The 18,124-nt window shown below is 52.6% G+C and overlaps 1 protein-coding gene across 3 annotated transcripts in view; it reads right to left on the bottom strand.

Annotated features, from left to right (window-relative positions):
- Positions 1–18,124, bottom strand: part of SLC66A2 (solute carrier family 66 member 2) — a 45,566-nt gene that overhangs the window by 14,532 nt on the left and 12,910 nt on the right. The window contains exon 3 of one of the 3 annotated variants that reach the window (XM_032872185.1): positions 15,542–15,595. The exons of 1 other annotated variant lie outside the window; for it this stretch is intronic. In XM_032872185.1, coding sequence (XP_032728076.1) covers positions 15,542–15,595 — 54 coding nt within the window. The remainder of the gene's footprint in view (positions 1–15,541; positions 15,596–18,124) is intronic. One more of the 3 variants, XM_032872186.1, reaches the window with a different exon arrangement.

Raw genomic sequence — 18,124 nt, 5'->3', positions numbered from 1 at the left:
AGGTTCAGCACACGCAAAGGAGAGCCGTCCAGTGATCGACGGCAGAGACGGGGCAAGCGGACCCAGCCGCGGGCCGGGCTCTCAGCAGCACGCGCAGCGCCCGGGCGTCCCCCCAGGGCAGACGGAGGGAAAGATGACAACCGTAAGCCTCAAGCCAATGCCCATGAATGGATACGGAAAAAGAGAGATTAAAGTCAGCAAAGGAAATTAGAAAGTAATTTGCACTGAACATAACGAACTTGGAGGCAACGTCCAAGTCCACCGCGCCACTGTGAAGAGGCTCCTGGCCGCTGGCTCGGCCGCGGTGCCTGTGCCGGAGAGCAAGGGTGCGGGAGCGCAGGGGAGGACAAGTTACACCCACCGGCAACGGGTGCCTGGGTGGCTCAGTCGGTGGGGCGTCCAGCCCTTGGTTTCCGCTCAGGCCGTGAGCTCAGGGTCGTGGGATCGAGCCCCACGTCGGGCTCTGTGCTCAGTGGGGAGCCTGCTTGGAAGTCTCTCCCTCTCCGTCTGCCCCTCCCGCTCATGCTCCCTCCAAAAACACGTCAATCAATCTTTAAACCCAAAGTGAACAGATAAAAGGAAGTAAGAATAACAGAAACCAATATCCAGAAAACAGGAGAAAAGAGAAAACCAGTGAAACCAAAACGAGACCCACCATCTCTAGGCAGGATAAAAGAGAAACTGTAAAGGAGTCAAGAGGAAATGAATAAAACAAGTAACCACATACCCATCAGGAAGCTGAATGTGAACTAAAAACTTCCCACAAAGATAACTCCGGGCACAGATGGCTTCCCCAAGGGACCTTACAAACTCACCGAGTAAACCGAAAAGTACGGAGCAACTCCCAGCTCACTCCATGGCGCCGGCATCGCTCCGACACCGACACCAGGTAAAGGCATCGTAAGCGAACCGCAGACCAACAGCTTTCGTGAACGCAGACATAAGAACTCAGAAGAGGCTGCGGCAAATAAACTCGCACACAGAAGGGTTAGCACCTTGCGGCCGAGCAGGGTTCATCCCGGGAGCACAAGGCTGCGTGACTGCCCAGGAACCAATCACGCGATGCACTACATCTCACTAAACTAAAAAGGAAAACACACTCATCTCAACAGGTGAAGAAAAAGCATCTGACGAAACTCCACACGCAGTCCTGGTGAATGATGGAGGATTAAAGGGCACTTCCACGACCTGAGGACAAAACACACAAAAACCCTGCGGCTAACCCCACACTCGTGCGGACACCCTGAGACCGGGAAGCCTGAGACCGGGAACGGGACAGGAGGGCTCGCCAGCGCTGCTGACTCCACCCCAGAGTTTGTCACAGCGACGAAGCAGGAGAAATGAGACACATCTGTCCAGGAAGGAAGAGGGAGCCCCACCTCTCTTTGCAGGTGACACGATCATGACCCTATTTTACAAATACTGAAGGAATCCACTAGTACCCATTAGTTCAGCAAGGTTGCAGATGGTAAACTCAGCACACAAAAACCAACTGGGTTTCTACGTACGAGCAGTGAACAATGAGAAAGTACAATTTAAAAAGCAAAACCGTCTAGGATACTACCGAGTGTGAGTCACTCAGGGATCAGTGTGACGTGTGAGACCAGCACACAGTGAAATTCAGACACACACGGCGCTCATGGGCCGGAAGCCTCGGTGCTCTGTGCGGGTTCCCAGACCAGCCCTGGGTCCAGTGATTTTTCTAGAAGGACTGACACGGGAGGAGCTTAACTCCTCCAGCAACAAACTACTGACAACAGGTGTCAGGCTCCACCAAGGAAGCTCCCGGAGTCTCAAAGCCCAGAGTTTTTACTGTAAACACCCTGCCTGGCACGTCTCACAATCCCAACTTCCAGAAAGGAAGCAAGTGTCCAGCACATCCCCCATCATACCCACAGTCTAGGCACAAAGAGCCCCCGTGCTGGGACAGAGGCAAAGTCTCCTAGAAATCCGGACACCAGCCCCGGGCCAACTGCGCACACAGGCCCCTCTACGGCTGCTGTGTGAACACCTTCTGCGTTACTGCGAAGATGTCAGTTTCCCCCAGATTAATCTAAGACTCAAAATAATCCTCAAATCCTAGCATGTTTTTTGTAGAAATTGACAGACCGATTCTAAAATTCTACAGAAATGCACAGAATCCAGAACAAAGTTGAAGACTAACAACACCTGATTCCAAGACTTATTACCAAGACCGTGTGGTCCTGACCAGAGACAGAGGAATCAGACGCTGATCTTCGATAAACACGCGAAGGCAATTTAGCAGAGAAAAGTCGGTGTTGGACAAACACATGCAGACACAGGCTGTAGCTATAGCTCACATCATCAACAAAGAGGAACTGAAAGCGGATCACAGATCTAAACGTAGAACCCAGGGGCGCCTGGGGGGCTCCGTGGATGAGGCATCTGCCTTCGGCTCCGGATATGATCCCGGGGCCCTGGGATCGAGTTCCGCGTCGGGCTCCCAGCTCGGTGGGGGTCTGCGTCGCCCTCGGCCCCTCACCCCACGCTTGTGTGTGCCCACTCTCTCTCACTCTCAAATAAATAAATAAAATCTTTAAAATAAATAAATAAGTGTGAAAGAACTACAGTTATATGAAGGTTTCTGATACATCAAAAGCGTCACACGTAAAAGAACAAACTGGTAAAGTGGATTTCATAAAATTAAAAATGTTAAAGAAAAAAATACCCCTCAGAGCTCGGTGAGAACAGTGTTCCAGCCGGCCGATCGGGGCACCTCACCAGCAAAGACGCAGAGACGACAGCTGGCCCGGGCCAAGGTGCCCACCATCACCAGTGAGAGGAGAACCACATCGAGATGCCCGCACGTCCCTCCAAGGCCTGCAAACAAAAGGAGGTGCAGACTCGGTGTGGACGAGGTGTCAGCCAGGAGCCCGCACGCCGCGGGTGGCGCGCCGGGCGGCACTCGGACACCGTGGATGGTTTCCGAGGAAGCCAAACCCAATTACCGTCGGGTCCGGCCAGTGCACGCCCATGTCTACCCCGGGGAGAGAAGGCACACGGTTGTAGAAGGACCCGTCCACAGATGTTCTGAGCAGCCTTATTTGGACCAGCCCCACGGCACAGCTCCAAGGCCCGGTACCACCGACACCAGCACGGGCGGACCGCTCACGGCACAGCTCGGACACAGGGCAGGCAGCTCTGCCGTGTGGACGGAGCCAGTGGAAGAGGGGACACGTGGGACGACTCCATCTGTGCTGAAGTCCAGTCAATGCAAGTGGACGTGCAGGGGAAGCGATCAGTGGTGCCTGCTGGGGTGACAGAGGGAACCTGGGGAGGCAGGCACACTCGGGCTCTCAGACCGCACTGGGGAGGGTGTCACAGGCACGCGTCCACACTCACCCAAACCGTACACCTTAATACAGGTTTGCTGTGTGCTGTGTCTCAGCAACATGGGGTGGCCCACAGGGACTGGGGAGCCACGGAGCCACATAGTGGGGAGAAGGGCCCCCAGTGCTCAGGAGCCACCCCGGGCCCCGTCCACACCACCAGACCACAGGCTCCCGAGCTACATCCAGGGACGACTACACAGGACGGCAGCTGTCCTAGGGATTTCCACAAAAGCGGAGAAGAGCCCCTTCCTGGCTGAGACCCCTGCTGCTGCCCAGGGTCCCGGGCCTGATCCCCCACCCCGAGCGGCTGGAGGGACCGGCCTCCCCCCGCAGCACAGCCCACGGGCACTCCGTCTGGGCTGGCCGTCACCCCTCACATACCCTGTCACCCCTCACATACCCCGCACATCCCGCGAGCTTCCCCGCCCTCCCAGCCCAGCCTCTATGCTCGCCCCAGGCCACACAGCCGCCCACTGGGGGAGCCCAGCAGCCCCGCCTCCATGATCCAGACTTTCCCTGTTTGCTGCTCTCTGGCCACACCGGGCTCTCAGGAGCACACACTCCCCAGACCACAGGACAGACGTCCATTCCTGTGGGACACAACCCTCGGTTCACAAGTTCCTTTTCTTCCCTCATACTGCGGACCCCACCTTTTCTGGGGGGAGATGTTCCTGAGTCTCTGGGGTTCCGGGGTGGGGAGGGTAGCCCCGTGGCCAAGCGCAAGAGGTACCCTAAGGGACACGGGCCTCGACCGGCAAAGCTGGGGACGCGGCAAGCTGCCCGCTTTCCCAGCTCTGTACTCATGGGCATGGCACTGTGGAAAGTGTGTCCACAGAGCAGAAGCCAGGTCTGGCCCCTGACCCCGAGGACACCACACCTGTCACCAAACTCCCTGTGCCCACCTGGCACCCTTCTTCCCAATTCCTTCCCAACCAGAAATTCGGGGCGGGTGGGGTGGTGCCACTCAAGACTGCCAGCATCCTTTGCCGGGGTAGGAAGTGACCGTCCCACACGCAGAAGTCCCAGGAGCCGCAGAGGCCCATGGCCCAGGGACCCCACGGGACAGTCCTGACCAGTGACACGTCTCTGCAAATAGCGCCGCGGCTGTGCCTCAGCGCAGAACACCAAGTACCATGGATTCGTCCTGGATTCTCCCGGTTTAACGAGGAAACACCAACAGATGCATGACCCAGCCATCCCCCGTCAGTACGTAAGGCTGGATTTCCACAAATTCCCAATCTGGAGCAGAACTGCAGCTCGGAAGGTCGTCACAGGCCTCAGCCTACCCTCAGCCCCTGAGCACAGCCCTCCCGAGTGCCCCTCCCCCAACAGCTCTACTCTGCCCCGGGCGGGGGCGCGGGGGGGTCACCGCCCAACCGGAAGGCTCTACCTTCTGTCCATGACAGAAGCCACCCAAGGACAGTTTCTAAACCGGGTCAGTAATTTCACCCCAAGAATACAGGACAACTATTCTTTTGAATATCATTAAGAAAACAAGCAGAACAAGCCCGAAAGAACCCTAAACACAGCACAGAGGAAGGTGAGGACACGCCCCGTGCACCCAGCAGCCACGCTCAAGGCGCTCCCGCCACCCCGATGTCCCCCCGAGGCTTGGCCCGGCTTCTCCGGGCAGCCTCGCCCGCCCACAAGACCACACCCGCACGGTGGCCAAGGGCCACCTGGGCCGCACTCGTGGGTGTGCGACGGTTGGGCCGCCGCGGGGTCAGCTGGCCCGGGCTGAAGACCAGCGCAGCGGGAAGGCAGGGGCCAAGCACCGAGGGCCCAGCTGCCCGACAAAGGACCTGAGGTCAGAGGGGCTCCCTCTGGGGCCCCCTCCGCCACCGTCTCTGCCTTCTGGACTCCGGGAGTCAAGCAACACCCCCCCCCAGGACACGTTCTCAGCTCCTCCTCAGTGCCACGGCCAGAACCAGGGGACCCCAGACAGTAGCCCGAGGGGTTCCCAGGACCTGGTTGGGCTCCACCACCTGACTTGTCCCCACACCAAGCCGGTCAGTTCTCCTGCGGCCGCTGTGGGGAAGACGACGCATGTCCAGGTCCAGCCCCTAAGACGGCAGGGCCAAGAGAAATGAAACAGCACTTTCAGCAATCCACAAAATGAGCTTCATTTAGAATTCCTGGGACAGCTCAAGAAGCAATATTCTTCTTGACTATATATGATTTACAACAAAATGACAACCCAATTAAAAAACGGGCAAGGGACCCGAACACTTTCCCGAAGTCACACAAATGACCAAGCAGCACGTGAAAAGACACCTAACAGCACCAGTCATCAGAGAAGGGCCAGCCACAGCCGCACTGACCCACTTCGCAGCGACCACGACGGTGAGCAGAAAGACAGAAGTTTTGGTGCAGATGTGGGCAAACTGGAAAGTGGACATGCAGCCGGCAGGAAGGCTGAACGGTGCCCTTCGGGAAACCGTCTGGAGTCCCTCCGTGACTGCACGTGGAGTTGCTGCCCGGCCAACGGTCCCACCCCACAGACGTCCCCAAAGAACCGGAAACACACGTCGTATAAACTTGTACACAAACATCCACAGCTATATGGGATTCACGAAGGTTCATCGACGGACAAAGGGGTGAACGTGGGGTGACGGACCAGTCAACCACGGAAAATCACCCAGCCACGGGAAGGCAGAAGGCGCCACGGAGGAACCTGGAAAACACTATGCTGAGTGGAAGGAGCCATAGACGGGTCACTCCCTCACAGGAAATGTCCAGACCAAGCAAATCTGGAGACAGAACACAGACAAGTGGTTTCCCAGGGTTTGGGTAACAGAGAAATTGGGAGGTAAAGGGTTCCTTTTTGGGGGGATGGAAGTTCAAGGGGCTTGAACTCACGACCCCAAGAGTCTCATGGTCCTCTGACTAAGCCAGCAAGGTGTCCCAAGAAATGCTCTATAATTAGATAGCGGTGGTGGTTATACAACATTGTGAATGTACTAAAAACCACTAAGCCATATACTTCAAGGTGATTAAAATGGTGAATTTGATGCAAAATTTATCTCAAAAGGACTTCAAGGGTAAAGTTTATGGTATGTGAAATACACCTCAAAAAAGAAATTTTAATATCTAGTAGAGGACAACAGTTTCAACGTATATAAAATGTTTTATACAGAGAGATACAGATATAAACATCCACTTCAGTAAGTGTACTTTCTAATGCTAAAGTTAAAAATACTTCTCTTAAATTTTAAGTAGAAGGTGCTGTCATTTTTTTCCTGGGCAAAATAAACTCAGCAACCCATCCATCCATCACCTGTGTCTGATACACTTCACTGAATTAAGCAGTAAGGAAATAAAAGTGGAAATTATATAAGAAAAACGTCAGCTAAGGGTAATACTGGATAAATGCAGAAGGCATGAAATGAGAAAGAAGATGCTTAGTAAGAAGCACTGATCCCCGATCTGTATCGGAACCAACTTCTGAGCGATTCCTATGTCGAAAGACTTTTCGTTAAATATTTTTAAAGTAAACCGAGGGAGAAGAGAGTCTGGCTTCCCTCCCAGAAACACTGGCGCTACACCTAGGCACAGGAGCCCCTAGGTGACACCTGCCCCCCAGCCCCAGGGCAGTGCCCCAGAGAGAGGCAGGTGGCTGTGAAGGAGGCAGTGCTCCAGGAACAGAAGGGCGAGGACAGGGGACGGATGCCCCAGGTGCCCAACAGGGTCAGCTGACCTCACATCTCAGTATTTTCACGACCCACACACCGAACTCAGACACGGTGTGTTTTCTAGACAAGACTTGAAAACAAGGCGTTTAGCCCTGAACAGATATTTCCGGGACTGGGTAAGGACACTTTTAGCTATTCCTGCTTTTCCACTGCCTCTTAGAGGGGAACAGACACTTCCTCATCACTTACACGTCCGAAAACCCCACTCGTCGGAAGGCAGTGGCCTCCCCGGATTCACAAACACCTTCCCTTGCCACCAGCCCCCCAAGGCTTCACGCTCAGTCCACTGCCGTCCAGATTCAGAAGCAACTTCTCCATCTGGGGAATGCGCGCAGGGGACGGTCCCCCGTGGGAGAGAAAGACCCGGTTTCTGATCAGGTGCACTTTCATCCTCCGAAGGCTGGTCCTTCTAGGAGGACACTGAGCAGCCACCGTGCAAAGAGCAGGGACTTTGGGGGAGTTTCTGAGTCAGGAGCGAGAGTGCAGGAAGAACACGGTCACGCCGGCTTCAGACACGAACACACAGCTGTGCCCCAGGGGTGCACTCTGCCTGGGAGATGGGAAAACAGGGCCCACTGGGGCCACGATGACACGGACTGCCCCACATACCCGCCGTGGACGCCGCCCACAAAACAGGTGTGCACACTGAGTGGTAAAACCTTCCCCGTCACTGTCTCGGCTCACGCCTGCCCCCTCAGCCCCCATCAACTACATGTTTCAGCCACACCAGACCCCCTCCCCATACTCGCCCAGGCAGTGCCCACCCCCCACCCCGCCAGAGCTGCACAGAACTCTCTGACCAGGAGAAACCTGCTTGGCTGCCTGAGGCCACCCCCAAATTCAGCAGCCGCCCCTGGCCACCAACCCGGAGCCTGACACACCACGTGACCCCTGTCCTCAACTCAGACCCCTGGGTATCCCGCCTCCGCACCAGCAGATCAGGCCTGCCACGCCCCTAGGCCCTAACCCTAAGCTGGGTTTTCAGGTTTCCATCCCAAGAGGCCTGGCCTCCATGTCCTCCAGATTGGGGACCCCGGAGCCACACCCAGAACTCCGCCTGCCACCCAGGAGGAAACCGTGCCGTTTGGAGCTGCGCAAAACCCTCAGAGCAGGAGGCACCTACATGCCCCCCAAGGCCACCCCCACCTTCAGCACCACACCGGGCTGATGCTCAGCCAGACCCCCTCCCTCAACTCTGGCCCCGGAAAGCTCCCCTGCGCAGGCCCTCACGGGAGCTGCGTGTCCCCAGCCTGAGTTCCCAGATGGCCGTGACATGCACCAAGCCCGAAAGCACTCTCAACAGCGGGCGTAAGAGTGGCCCGGAGCACCGCACAGCGCCGGCCAGCTCAGACCTGAGCACCCCCCACCTGTCTCCCCAATTCTCTCATCACTTCCCACCCAACCCGAGCCCTCTCTCTGCCCCCAATCCCCTCTGTCCCTCCCTGTCCCCCAGCCACCCCATCCCCAGCAACTCCCTGTTCCCCAGGCCCTCTCTCTTACCCAATCCCTTCTATGTCCCCTGGTTCCCTCCCTCTCTATCCCCCAAGCCCCCCTGTCTCCCAGTCCTCCTTTCTCTCCCAGGGCCATCTGTCCCCTAGGCTCCCCCATCCCCAGGAACCCCCGGCCCCCACCCTCTCTTTCCCCAGAACCCCTCTCTCCCCCAAGCCTGACTCTGTTCCCCAACCCCATCCCCCAGACGTGCTCTGTCCCCCAGCCCATCTCTCTGAGGCAGGAGGTCAGGTTAGAGAAGGCTTCTTGGGGACAGACTCTAACCACCGTCTGTCAGGCTGCTGTGAGGAGACACAGACGTTCTTTCTGCAGCCGAGAGTTCTGGCATTAGGGCCAGCTCTGGCCAGCTGAAGGAGGGGACCCCTTATAGCTCAGACAACCACGCGGACGAGGGAAGCACGCCAGCAGGGGGACCAGAGCTGGCCCACAGTCCCTGAAGGAACCTGGCCTGTGAGCTGACCGCACCCACGGCTGACGGTCCAAGAGGCGAAGGAAACCCCCAGGCTCCGCCTTCCTTCTGCAGACTCGGAAGAGCAAACTCTAGTCCTTTCCGCTGCCTTTCTAACCCCTCCCCAGCAAAACAACGCAGCGACCGCGTGTGTCCCGTGAAGTGTCCTAACATCTGTTTAATAGAAGAGCATCTGAGACTCGGCCCGTGGCCCCCACCACTCCAGGGGGGCGGCCACTACATGCCCCAACCCCGCAGTGCTGTGGGTTCTCCGGGAGCAGCAGCCGCCAGCACTTCCCAGCCCTCTGCTGACTGCTCCAGGCAGGCACGCAGAGCCCACAGGGCGCTGCTCCCCAACCACTCAGCGACAGAGGCTGCAGGGAATACCGTCCCCCCCAACCTGCTCCTGGGACTGAGGTCCCACACTGGGAGGGCCGAACCCTTCCCTCAGTCCCACACTCAGAAGAACAGGGGCATCACCCCAGAGAAGCTGGAGCTGCCCCAGCCCCCAGCTGCAGAGCGGGGGTTCCGAGGTCTGTCCCACAAATGGGGCGCACAGGAATAGACCGGTCTGTCGCTCCCCCTAAAGGGAGGAACAGGAGCAGGTGCAAGCCTGAGCCCTGACGAAAGCAGTGGGGACCTTGGTAGAGGAGCAACCGGGAGCTGACAGCTCAGCACAGCAGCTCGTGAGCCAGCAGACCTGCTCCGCGAGCATCAGACAAAAACAGCCCTCCTGGGGCACAGCAGCCTTGGAGACTGCCCTCGAGATCCCCCCACCTGATGAGCCACTCGTGCCCCCCTGGCACTACCCACCCAACAGAGCCATCGACCCGCCCGGGGCGGCCGATCTGCTAGCCACGGGCAGAGGCGCACAGGGGAGTGTGATTCCGACGGAGGCCGGCCACCCAGAAGCTCAACGGGGGGACCCAGGAGGGTCAAAGACAGCTAGACCCACAGCCCTGCCTGGGGGAGGACACGTTCAGAGATGGCACCAGACGAGCCCACTCGCACAGCACATCAGCAAACAAGCCTCCCCACCAACGTGGGGGCAGGGGGGGGTGTCCAGGAGTCAGTTGCTACAGTATTTTATAACACACAGTTTTCAACAAAATGTTTGAGAAATGCAAAGAAATGGGAAAGTGGCCCATACGCAAAAGAAAAATAAGAGGAAACAAAACTGTTCTTGAAGGGGCACAGCCACTGGACTGAGCAGAAACGACTTCAAAACAGTCACTGTAAGTATTTCAAAGAACCAAAGAAAATCGTAAAGGAAAGCATCATGACAGTGTCTCTACATACAGAAGATCAGTACAGGGGCATGTGGGCGGCTCAGTGGGTTAAGCGTCTGCCTTCAGCTCAGGTCATGATCCCAGGGTCCTGGGATCCAGTGCCTTGAATCGGGCCGCCCGCTCAGCGGGAAGCCTGCTCCCCCTTCTCCCACCCACCCCGCTTATGTTCCCTCTCTCACCCTCTCTCTCTCTCTAATAAATAAATAAAATCTTTAAAAAAAGAAAGAAAGAAAGAAAAGCAGTACAAGATAGAAATTATAAAAAAGAACCAAATGGAAATTCAGAAATTGAAAAGTACAAAAAGTACAAAAAGTACAAATTTCAGTACAGAGGCGCCTGGGTGGCTCAGTGGGTTAAGCCTCTGCCTTCGGCTCAGGTCATGCTCTCAGGGTCCTGGGATCGAGCCCCACATTGGGCTCTCTGCTCCGCGGGGAGCCTGCTTCCTTCCTCTCTCTCTGCCTGCTTCTCTGCCTACTTGTGATCTCTATCATATAAACAAATAAAAATCTTTAAAAAAAAAAAAAAGGAAAAAAAATTTTCACTACAGAAGCTTAACACTAGATTTTTTTTTTTTTTAAGATTTTATTTATTTGACAGAGAGAGAGAGAGAGCAGGGGAAGTGGCAGAGGGAGAAGCGGGCTTCCCGCTGAGCAGGGAGCCGGATGTGGGGCTTGGTCCCAGGACCCCAGTGCTCCGTGGGGAGTCTGCTTCTCCCTCTGCGCCTGCCCCTGCTTGTGCTCTCTCACTTGCTCTCTCAAATAAATAAATAAAATCTTTTTTAAAAAAATAAAAGATCACCAAAAGAATTAATATACTAGGAAACATCTGCTTAATCCAGAAGCAAGCAGTAAGGAAGGAGAAGACATACGCGGACACAGAAGACAGAAAAGGAGAACAGCAGACACAAGTCCAAACACGGCAAAATAACATTCAATACGAATGGATTAAATAACACAAATCAAAGGGCATAATTGCCAGGATGGATTTTTACTAAGTTCCACTATATGCTGTCTACAGGAAACACACTTTGGATTCAAAGATACAAGTTTAAAGTAAAAGAATGAAGGGGTGCCAATGGGTGGCTCAGCTGGTTAAGCATCTGCCTTTAGCTCGGGTCATGACCTCAGGGTCCTGGGATGGAGCCCCAAGCTTAGCGGGGAGCCTGCTTCTTCCTCTCCCACTCCCTCTGGCCCTTGCCCCACTCATGTATGATGTATCCTCCCTCTCTCTCTCTAATAAACAAATAAAATCTTTTTTTAAAAAAAGTGAAATAAGGGAAAAATTTTCATCAAACAACAGCAACCATAGGAGGTCTGCAGTAGCTATACTAAGATCAGAAAAAAAAAGAGACTTTAAAACAAAAAAAAATGACTAGAAATAGGGGGACAATTTATAATAAAGAGCCAATCCATCAGTCAGATAAAAGTATAAACGTATAAACAAACACAGACACGCCTAACAACAGTCCTCCAAAACAAAGGAGGCAAACCCGACAGAAGTGAAAAAGAAAACCAAGTAATTCAAAAATAGTGGAAGATTTCAATATACACTCTCAGTCATGGGTGTAACAACCAGAAAGGGCGAAGGAAAGACGTGAGGTTTACGAAACTGACAGTCTCTCTCCACTTCCACCCAGCAAAGGGCGTCATGCATGTGGGACATTTCCAGGACAGACCTTCTGTGACCCCATGAAACCAACCTCAGCTTAAGATGACCAGAATGATATAAGGTATATTTTCCAACTACATGGGTTAAGTTAGAAATCAGTTACAGATGAAAATCTGGGGATTTCACAAATACATGCAAATGACACAACATATATAAACAAAAAAACGGGTCAAAGAAGTAATCTCAAAGGAAGTTAAAGAGTATTTAAGACCAATGAAAATGAAAACACCACATGCCAAAACTTTCAGGGTTCACTGAAAGCATTTATTAGAAGTTTATGATAATACATGCTATACTAAAAAAGAAAAAAGTATCTCAAATCAATAATCTAACCTTCCACTCTTAGGAAACTAGAAAAAGTAAACTAAACCCAAAGCCGTAAGCAGGAGAGAAGGAAATACTAGACTCAAAATAAACACAGGAGAGAATAGAAACACAACAGAGAAAATCAACAAAACCAAAATTTGGTTCTTTGGGGGGGGAAATCAATAAAATTGACAAACCTTTAGCTAGAACAGCCAAAAGAGAGAGAGAGATAGAAGGGGACTCACACTATTCAAGTCAAGGACGAAAGAGAAACCACCTGCCCAGAAACAAAAATAAGACAAATGTACACATCAGCAGATTAGACTCAGTGGACACATTCCAAGCAACTGAGAAAAGTAACTAAGTAAAAGTTACTAAGAAAAGTAACTAAGAAAGTAAAAGTCACTAAGAAAAGTAGCTCAGGAAGAAGCCGAAAGTCTGAAGAGACTTGTACAAAGAGACTGACCTGGTAATTTTAAAACTTTCCACAAAGGCAAGTCCAGGCCCAGAGAGCCTCACAGGACAATTCTACCAAACATTTAAAGAATCAATAAGCTTGTGATGAGAAGTAAACAAGCCGCAGAGACCGAGAGCATTTCAGGGTGAACACGGACAACGCCGTTCTGTGGCCATCACGCCTGCTGAGACTAAAATATAATTATTCTAACCACTACGAAGATTTTAACTATGTAATATGATAATCACCACTATGACGGCAATCATACTACAATATATAAATGTATCAAAGTGAAACAATGTACACCTTAAATTGTCATAATGCTATATGTCAAATATATTTCAATTAAAAAACAAAAAACCTCCCATAAAGGAACATAGCCAGTAAGCTCCGTGACATTGGCCTTGGTGATGAGTTTTTGGACCTAACTGCAAAAGCAAAGGAAAAAAAGCAAAAATAAGTAAGTGGGACCACATCAAACTAAAAAGCTTCTGAACAGCAAAGAAAACCACCAAAGCACACAAGTGACCATTTTAATCAAAGAGACAACAGAGCTGGGGCGCCTGGGTGGCTCAGTTGGTTAAGCGTCTGCCTTCGGCTTAGGTCATGATTCCGGGGTGCCAGGATTGAGCCCCTCATGGAGCTCCTTGCTCAGCGGGGAGCCTGCTCCTCTCTCTCCCTCTGTCTGCTGCTCCGCTTGCTTGTGTTCTCTCTCTCTCTCTCTCTCTCTGTCAAATAAATAAATACATCTTTAAAAAGAAAAAAAAAGGACAACAGAGAGCAAGCGTTGGCGAGGATGTGGAGGAAAAGGGCCTCTCATGCACCATTGGTGGGAATGCAAACTGGTGCAGCCACTGTGGAAAACAGCATGGAGGGTCCTTAAAAAATTAAAAGTAGAATTACCACATGACCCAGCAATTCCACTACTGGGTATTTATCCAAAGAAAACAAAACCACTAATTCAAAAAGATATATGCACCCCTATGTTTACAGGAGCATTATTTACCACAGCCAAGATCCGGAAGCAGCCCAGAGTCCGTCCACTGATGAATGGACAGAGAACATGCAGTGTATATGTACAGCGGAATATTATTCAGCATAAAAAAGAAAAAAGTCCTGTCATTAGCGACAACACGGATGGACCCTGAGGGCATTTTGCTAAGTGAAATAAGTCAGACAGAAAAACACAAGTACTGTATGATCGCGCTTATATGTGGGGTCTAAGGAAACAAATGACAGTCAGTACAATGACTGATGTTAACTAGACTTACTACATACTCGAACCAGATGTTATATGTCAATTACACCTCAATAATTTTTTTTAATTAATAAGGATTTGATACCAATCCTTCCTGAACTTGAAATAGAAAAGGAAAGGGGCGCCTGGGTAGCTCAGTGGGTTAAGCCTCTGCCTTCGGCTCGGGTCTTGATCTCAGGGTCCTGGGACTGAGCCTTGCATCGGGCTCTCTGCTCAGCAGGGAGCCTGCTCCCCTTCTTCTCTCTCTGCCTACTTATGATCTCTTTCTCTCTGTCCAATAAATAAATAAAATATTTAAAAAAAAATAGAAAAGGAGGGAACACTTCCCATTCCCAACCTGACTTAGAAGACCAGTACTATCCTGATACTAAAACCAAAGTCATCACAAGAATTTAAAAAACAGGGGGAGGTGGGGCCTGGGTGGCTGGGTCATTAAGTGTCTACCTTCAGCTCAGGTCATGATCCCAGGGTCCTGAGATTGAGTCCCACATTGCGCTCTCTGCTCGGCGGGGAGCCTGCTTCTCCCCACCTCCCCCATCAACCACCTGCCTCTCTGCCTACTTGTGATCTCTCTTCTGTCAAATAAATAAATAAATAATCTTAAAAAAAAAATACTAGCAAACAGAATCCAGCAACTTATAAAAAGGATTACACATCACGATCAGATGGGATTTATCCCAAGAATGCTATGTTGGTTCAACATACAAAAATCAATCAATGTAGAATAAAGGACAAAACCACATGATCATCTCAAAGACACAGAAAAGCATTAGACAAACTTCAACATTGTTTCATGATTTAAAAAAACAAACAAACAAAAAACTCAACAGACTCAGAACAGAAAGGGTCTTGCTTCATCTACATGAGACATCTGTGTAAACTGCGCAACTTCATCCGGCTCGATGGCGACAGAATGCCTTCTCATTGAGACCAGGCACACGACAAGCATACCCATGCCCACCATTCCTAGCCATTCCTAATTCTAGGGTAATTAGGCAAGAAAAAGAGAAAGCATTCAGATTGGAAAGGAAAAAGTAAAACTACCTCTACTTGCAGATGACATAATCTTACAAGGGAGAAACCCTAAAAAATGTACTAGAAAGCTATTAGAACTAAAGAATGAGACCAGCAAAGCTGCAGGATACAAGATTAATATGTGAAAACCAATTTTATTTCTACAACATAGCAATGAACAATCCAAAATGAAATTAAGAAAACAATTCCATGTACCATAGCATCAAAAAGAATAGAACACTTGGAAACAAATTTAACAAAAGCATTCCAAAACTTGTACTTTGATCATCTGTTCCCCCCAACACACACACACACACACACACACACACACGCGTGCGCGCGCGCAAAATGGGCAGGTTTCTAGGAACTAGTTCATGCTTAAAAATAGCAGGCTATGGGTTGGTTAGTTCGCTGGAGACATGGCCGCCTTAGTAAAATGAATCACACGTGGAGCAGCAGGACAGTGAGGGGCTGAGCTGGGACAGAGCTGCACAGAATGAATGAAGCAGAGGGTCCAGGGGGCCGCCTTGTGCGGTGTGGTACGTACCCAGATATGACCGCCTGGGGGGGACCTTGATTTCTTCATCCTTATTATCTGCAGCTACATTTAAAGAAAGAGAAACAGAAAGGAGGAAGAGACAGAAACAGACTGGTTTGAACACTGGTCAGCAGCCGTGGCTCCCAGCCCTCTTTGCATTTCTTTACAAACAAAAACAAAAACAAAAGACATTGGAACAGAAGGACAGATCTTGGCTTCTGTGTTTTAGGAAATTTACTTCCTGAACTATTTTACCCCCAACGTACCCTCTTCCTGTAGAAGTGCCTGGAGCAGGAGGAGGAAATCTTGGCCAAAAAATGAAAAGTCACCACATTTTCACTTAATTTGTAAGGTCGGAGGTGCCATAAAGGCCACTGCATGGCTACTAGGCTGAGAGAAAGAGAAAGCAGATGCGACTTCTGTTTTCCCCTAAAAACTCATCTATATGCGAGCTTTGACTGCTCTTGTCCCAGGGTCACACCCTTCAGAAGGCGGCTGCAGAAAGCTGTTTTCGGAGCTTGTCAGAATGGGGAATGGGGAACCAGTTCAACCCGAGAACCTGACAAGCGTGTAGCCCAGAGACAATGCGGGTCCGTCCCACCAGGGAGGAACTGGAGGAGTCAGGGCAGCTGCACTGACGTAGCACGAGATGACTCCGTGCTGGGGGAACCCGCTCCTCTGGCAGCCCAGCCCCACCGCAGACCCCCCAACACGGTGCTGCTAGACGACAGCCCACAGCCCTTGAACACACAGCCAGAGTCCCTGCACAGTGGAGCCCAGGACGGAGTCTGAAAGACAGAGGGAAGAGTCACGGGGCCCAGTTCCCTGTCCCCTGCCCCAAGTAATGAGGCTCCACCCATAAAAGGACAGACTGCAAGCAAACAGCTGGGAGAAAATGCCAGACTGGCTCCGTGCGTGGGGACAGCAGATGCCCACAGACCCTGCTTGCAAGGAGTGGCTGCAGAGCCCACATGAGGGCTCCCTGGGGCCAGCAGCACCGGCCACACGCCTCACCTCCCTCACCTCCGCACCCACTCCCTCCCCAGCTCCCCTCCAGCAGCTCCTGCCCTTGAACACCCAGGCTTTGCCCTTGAACACCCAGGCTTTGCGGAGTTCCTCAGCTTCGTGATTCTATTTCTCTCCTGAGACCGATTTCCCCACTCACTGACACTTCCTCTAAGGATCAGGTTCCAAAGTGCAAGGGGGAGGGGACGAAGGGGACACAGGACACACTGCTTAAGTTGGCTCCGGGTGCAGGCCGGACCCCGACACACCATCTGCCCTCTCGACTCAGGCCACATCATGCCCAGCGGACAAGCAGAGCTCGGAAGCACGCCAGGGAGCAGGGTGGGGCCAGGGGGAGGCCCAAGAGTGAGAGAACATGGCCCATCGGGCTCTCTAGGTAGCACCACGGGGGAAGGAAAAGCAGCAGCTGGTAGGGAGTCATGGGTCAGGGAGGGGAGACTCACCCCAAGGACAGAGTCAAGCCACCTAAGGTTTCCTGGCTACAAAGCAGAGAACCATCCCTGTGCAGGACAGAATGGAGGTGAGCCAGTCCTGAAGCTGAGAGCCCAGGTAGGGACCCATGGTCCATACTGCCCACGTGGTCCAGGCCTCCCAGCAACGTGCCCACAGTGACGTCAGAGCCTCACCGCTCCCCGCTGGATGCACCCCTGGGTTCCTGGGGACTGTGACCACTCCAGGATACAGAGACGATGCTGCATGGGCCCCAAGACCAGATGACAAGAAAGACACAGCTCCCACCCGGTTCTCTCCCAGACCCATCCCCTGAAGCCTGGCTGCCGTGTCGCAAGGAAGCGTGGGCCACGTGAGGAGGCCACATGACCATGTCCCAGCAGACTCCCCAGGCACGTGAGAAGCTGAGAGGAAAGGAGGGAGGGAGGGACACAGAGAATGAAGGAGACCCAAGCCACAGAGACTCCAGCAGGAGCTCAGACAGGAGAACTGGCCATCCTGAGCGCCAGAGGACAGCTAGGGGATGGCGGGCGGGAAGGCTGGGAGCTGCCACGAGCCAGGGCACATGCGGTTTCCAGGGGCTTCAGGTCCCCGTCGTGGTGTGAGAGCCACTGCGGTAGGCACGTGGAGAGACCAGTTGGGAGGAGCAGAGCATGGGGGCCATGGAGGGCGAGGGTTCCATGGACAAGATGACCCAGAGACCAGGGCACCAGGGGGATCCAAGCAAAATGGAGATGCGAAGGACATCAGTTAGGGCTGTAGGTAGGGGAGACACTCCTCTCCAAGGAGGACACCGATTAACCCTTAGAAATGCAGAATGGCTCATAGACAAACACCTTCCAGGGGCTTGGTGGGGGGGGGGGTCCTCAGCTTTCATTCTTAGGATGGTATGTGACCCTCCCCCACCCACTTCCCCAGCCAATTCCATCCTGGAGCTTGGAGTGCCGAGACCTGGGGCCAAGTCAGATGAAGGCGACCATCTGACTCTGAGCCAGAGACGAGATTCTTTCTTCAATAAAAAGGAACCAAGAAGCCAGCAGTGTGTGCCTGTCCCTAAGGAGCCACTCTTCCCAGCGACTCTGAACAAGGTCATCGATGGTAAGAACGTATCGTCCT

The sequence above is a fragment of the Lontra canadensis genome, unplaced genomic scaffold (assembly GCF_010015895.1).
Source record: "Lontra canadensis isolate GAN:19392208 unplaced genomic scaffold, GSC_riverotter_1.0 scaffold44, whole genome shotgun sequence".
NCBI lineage: Eukaryota > Metazoa > Chordata > Mammalia > Carnivora > Mustelidae > Lontra > Lontra canadensis.
The sequence above is the reverse complement of the archived record's forward strand: the minus strand, read 5'-3'. Positions and strand labels throughout refer to the sequence as shown.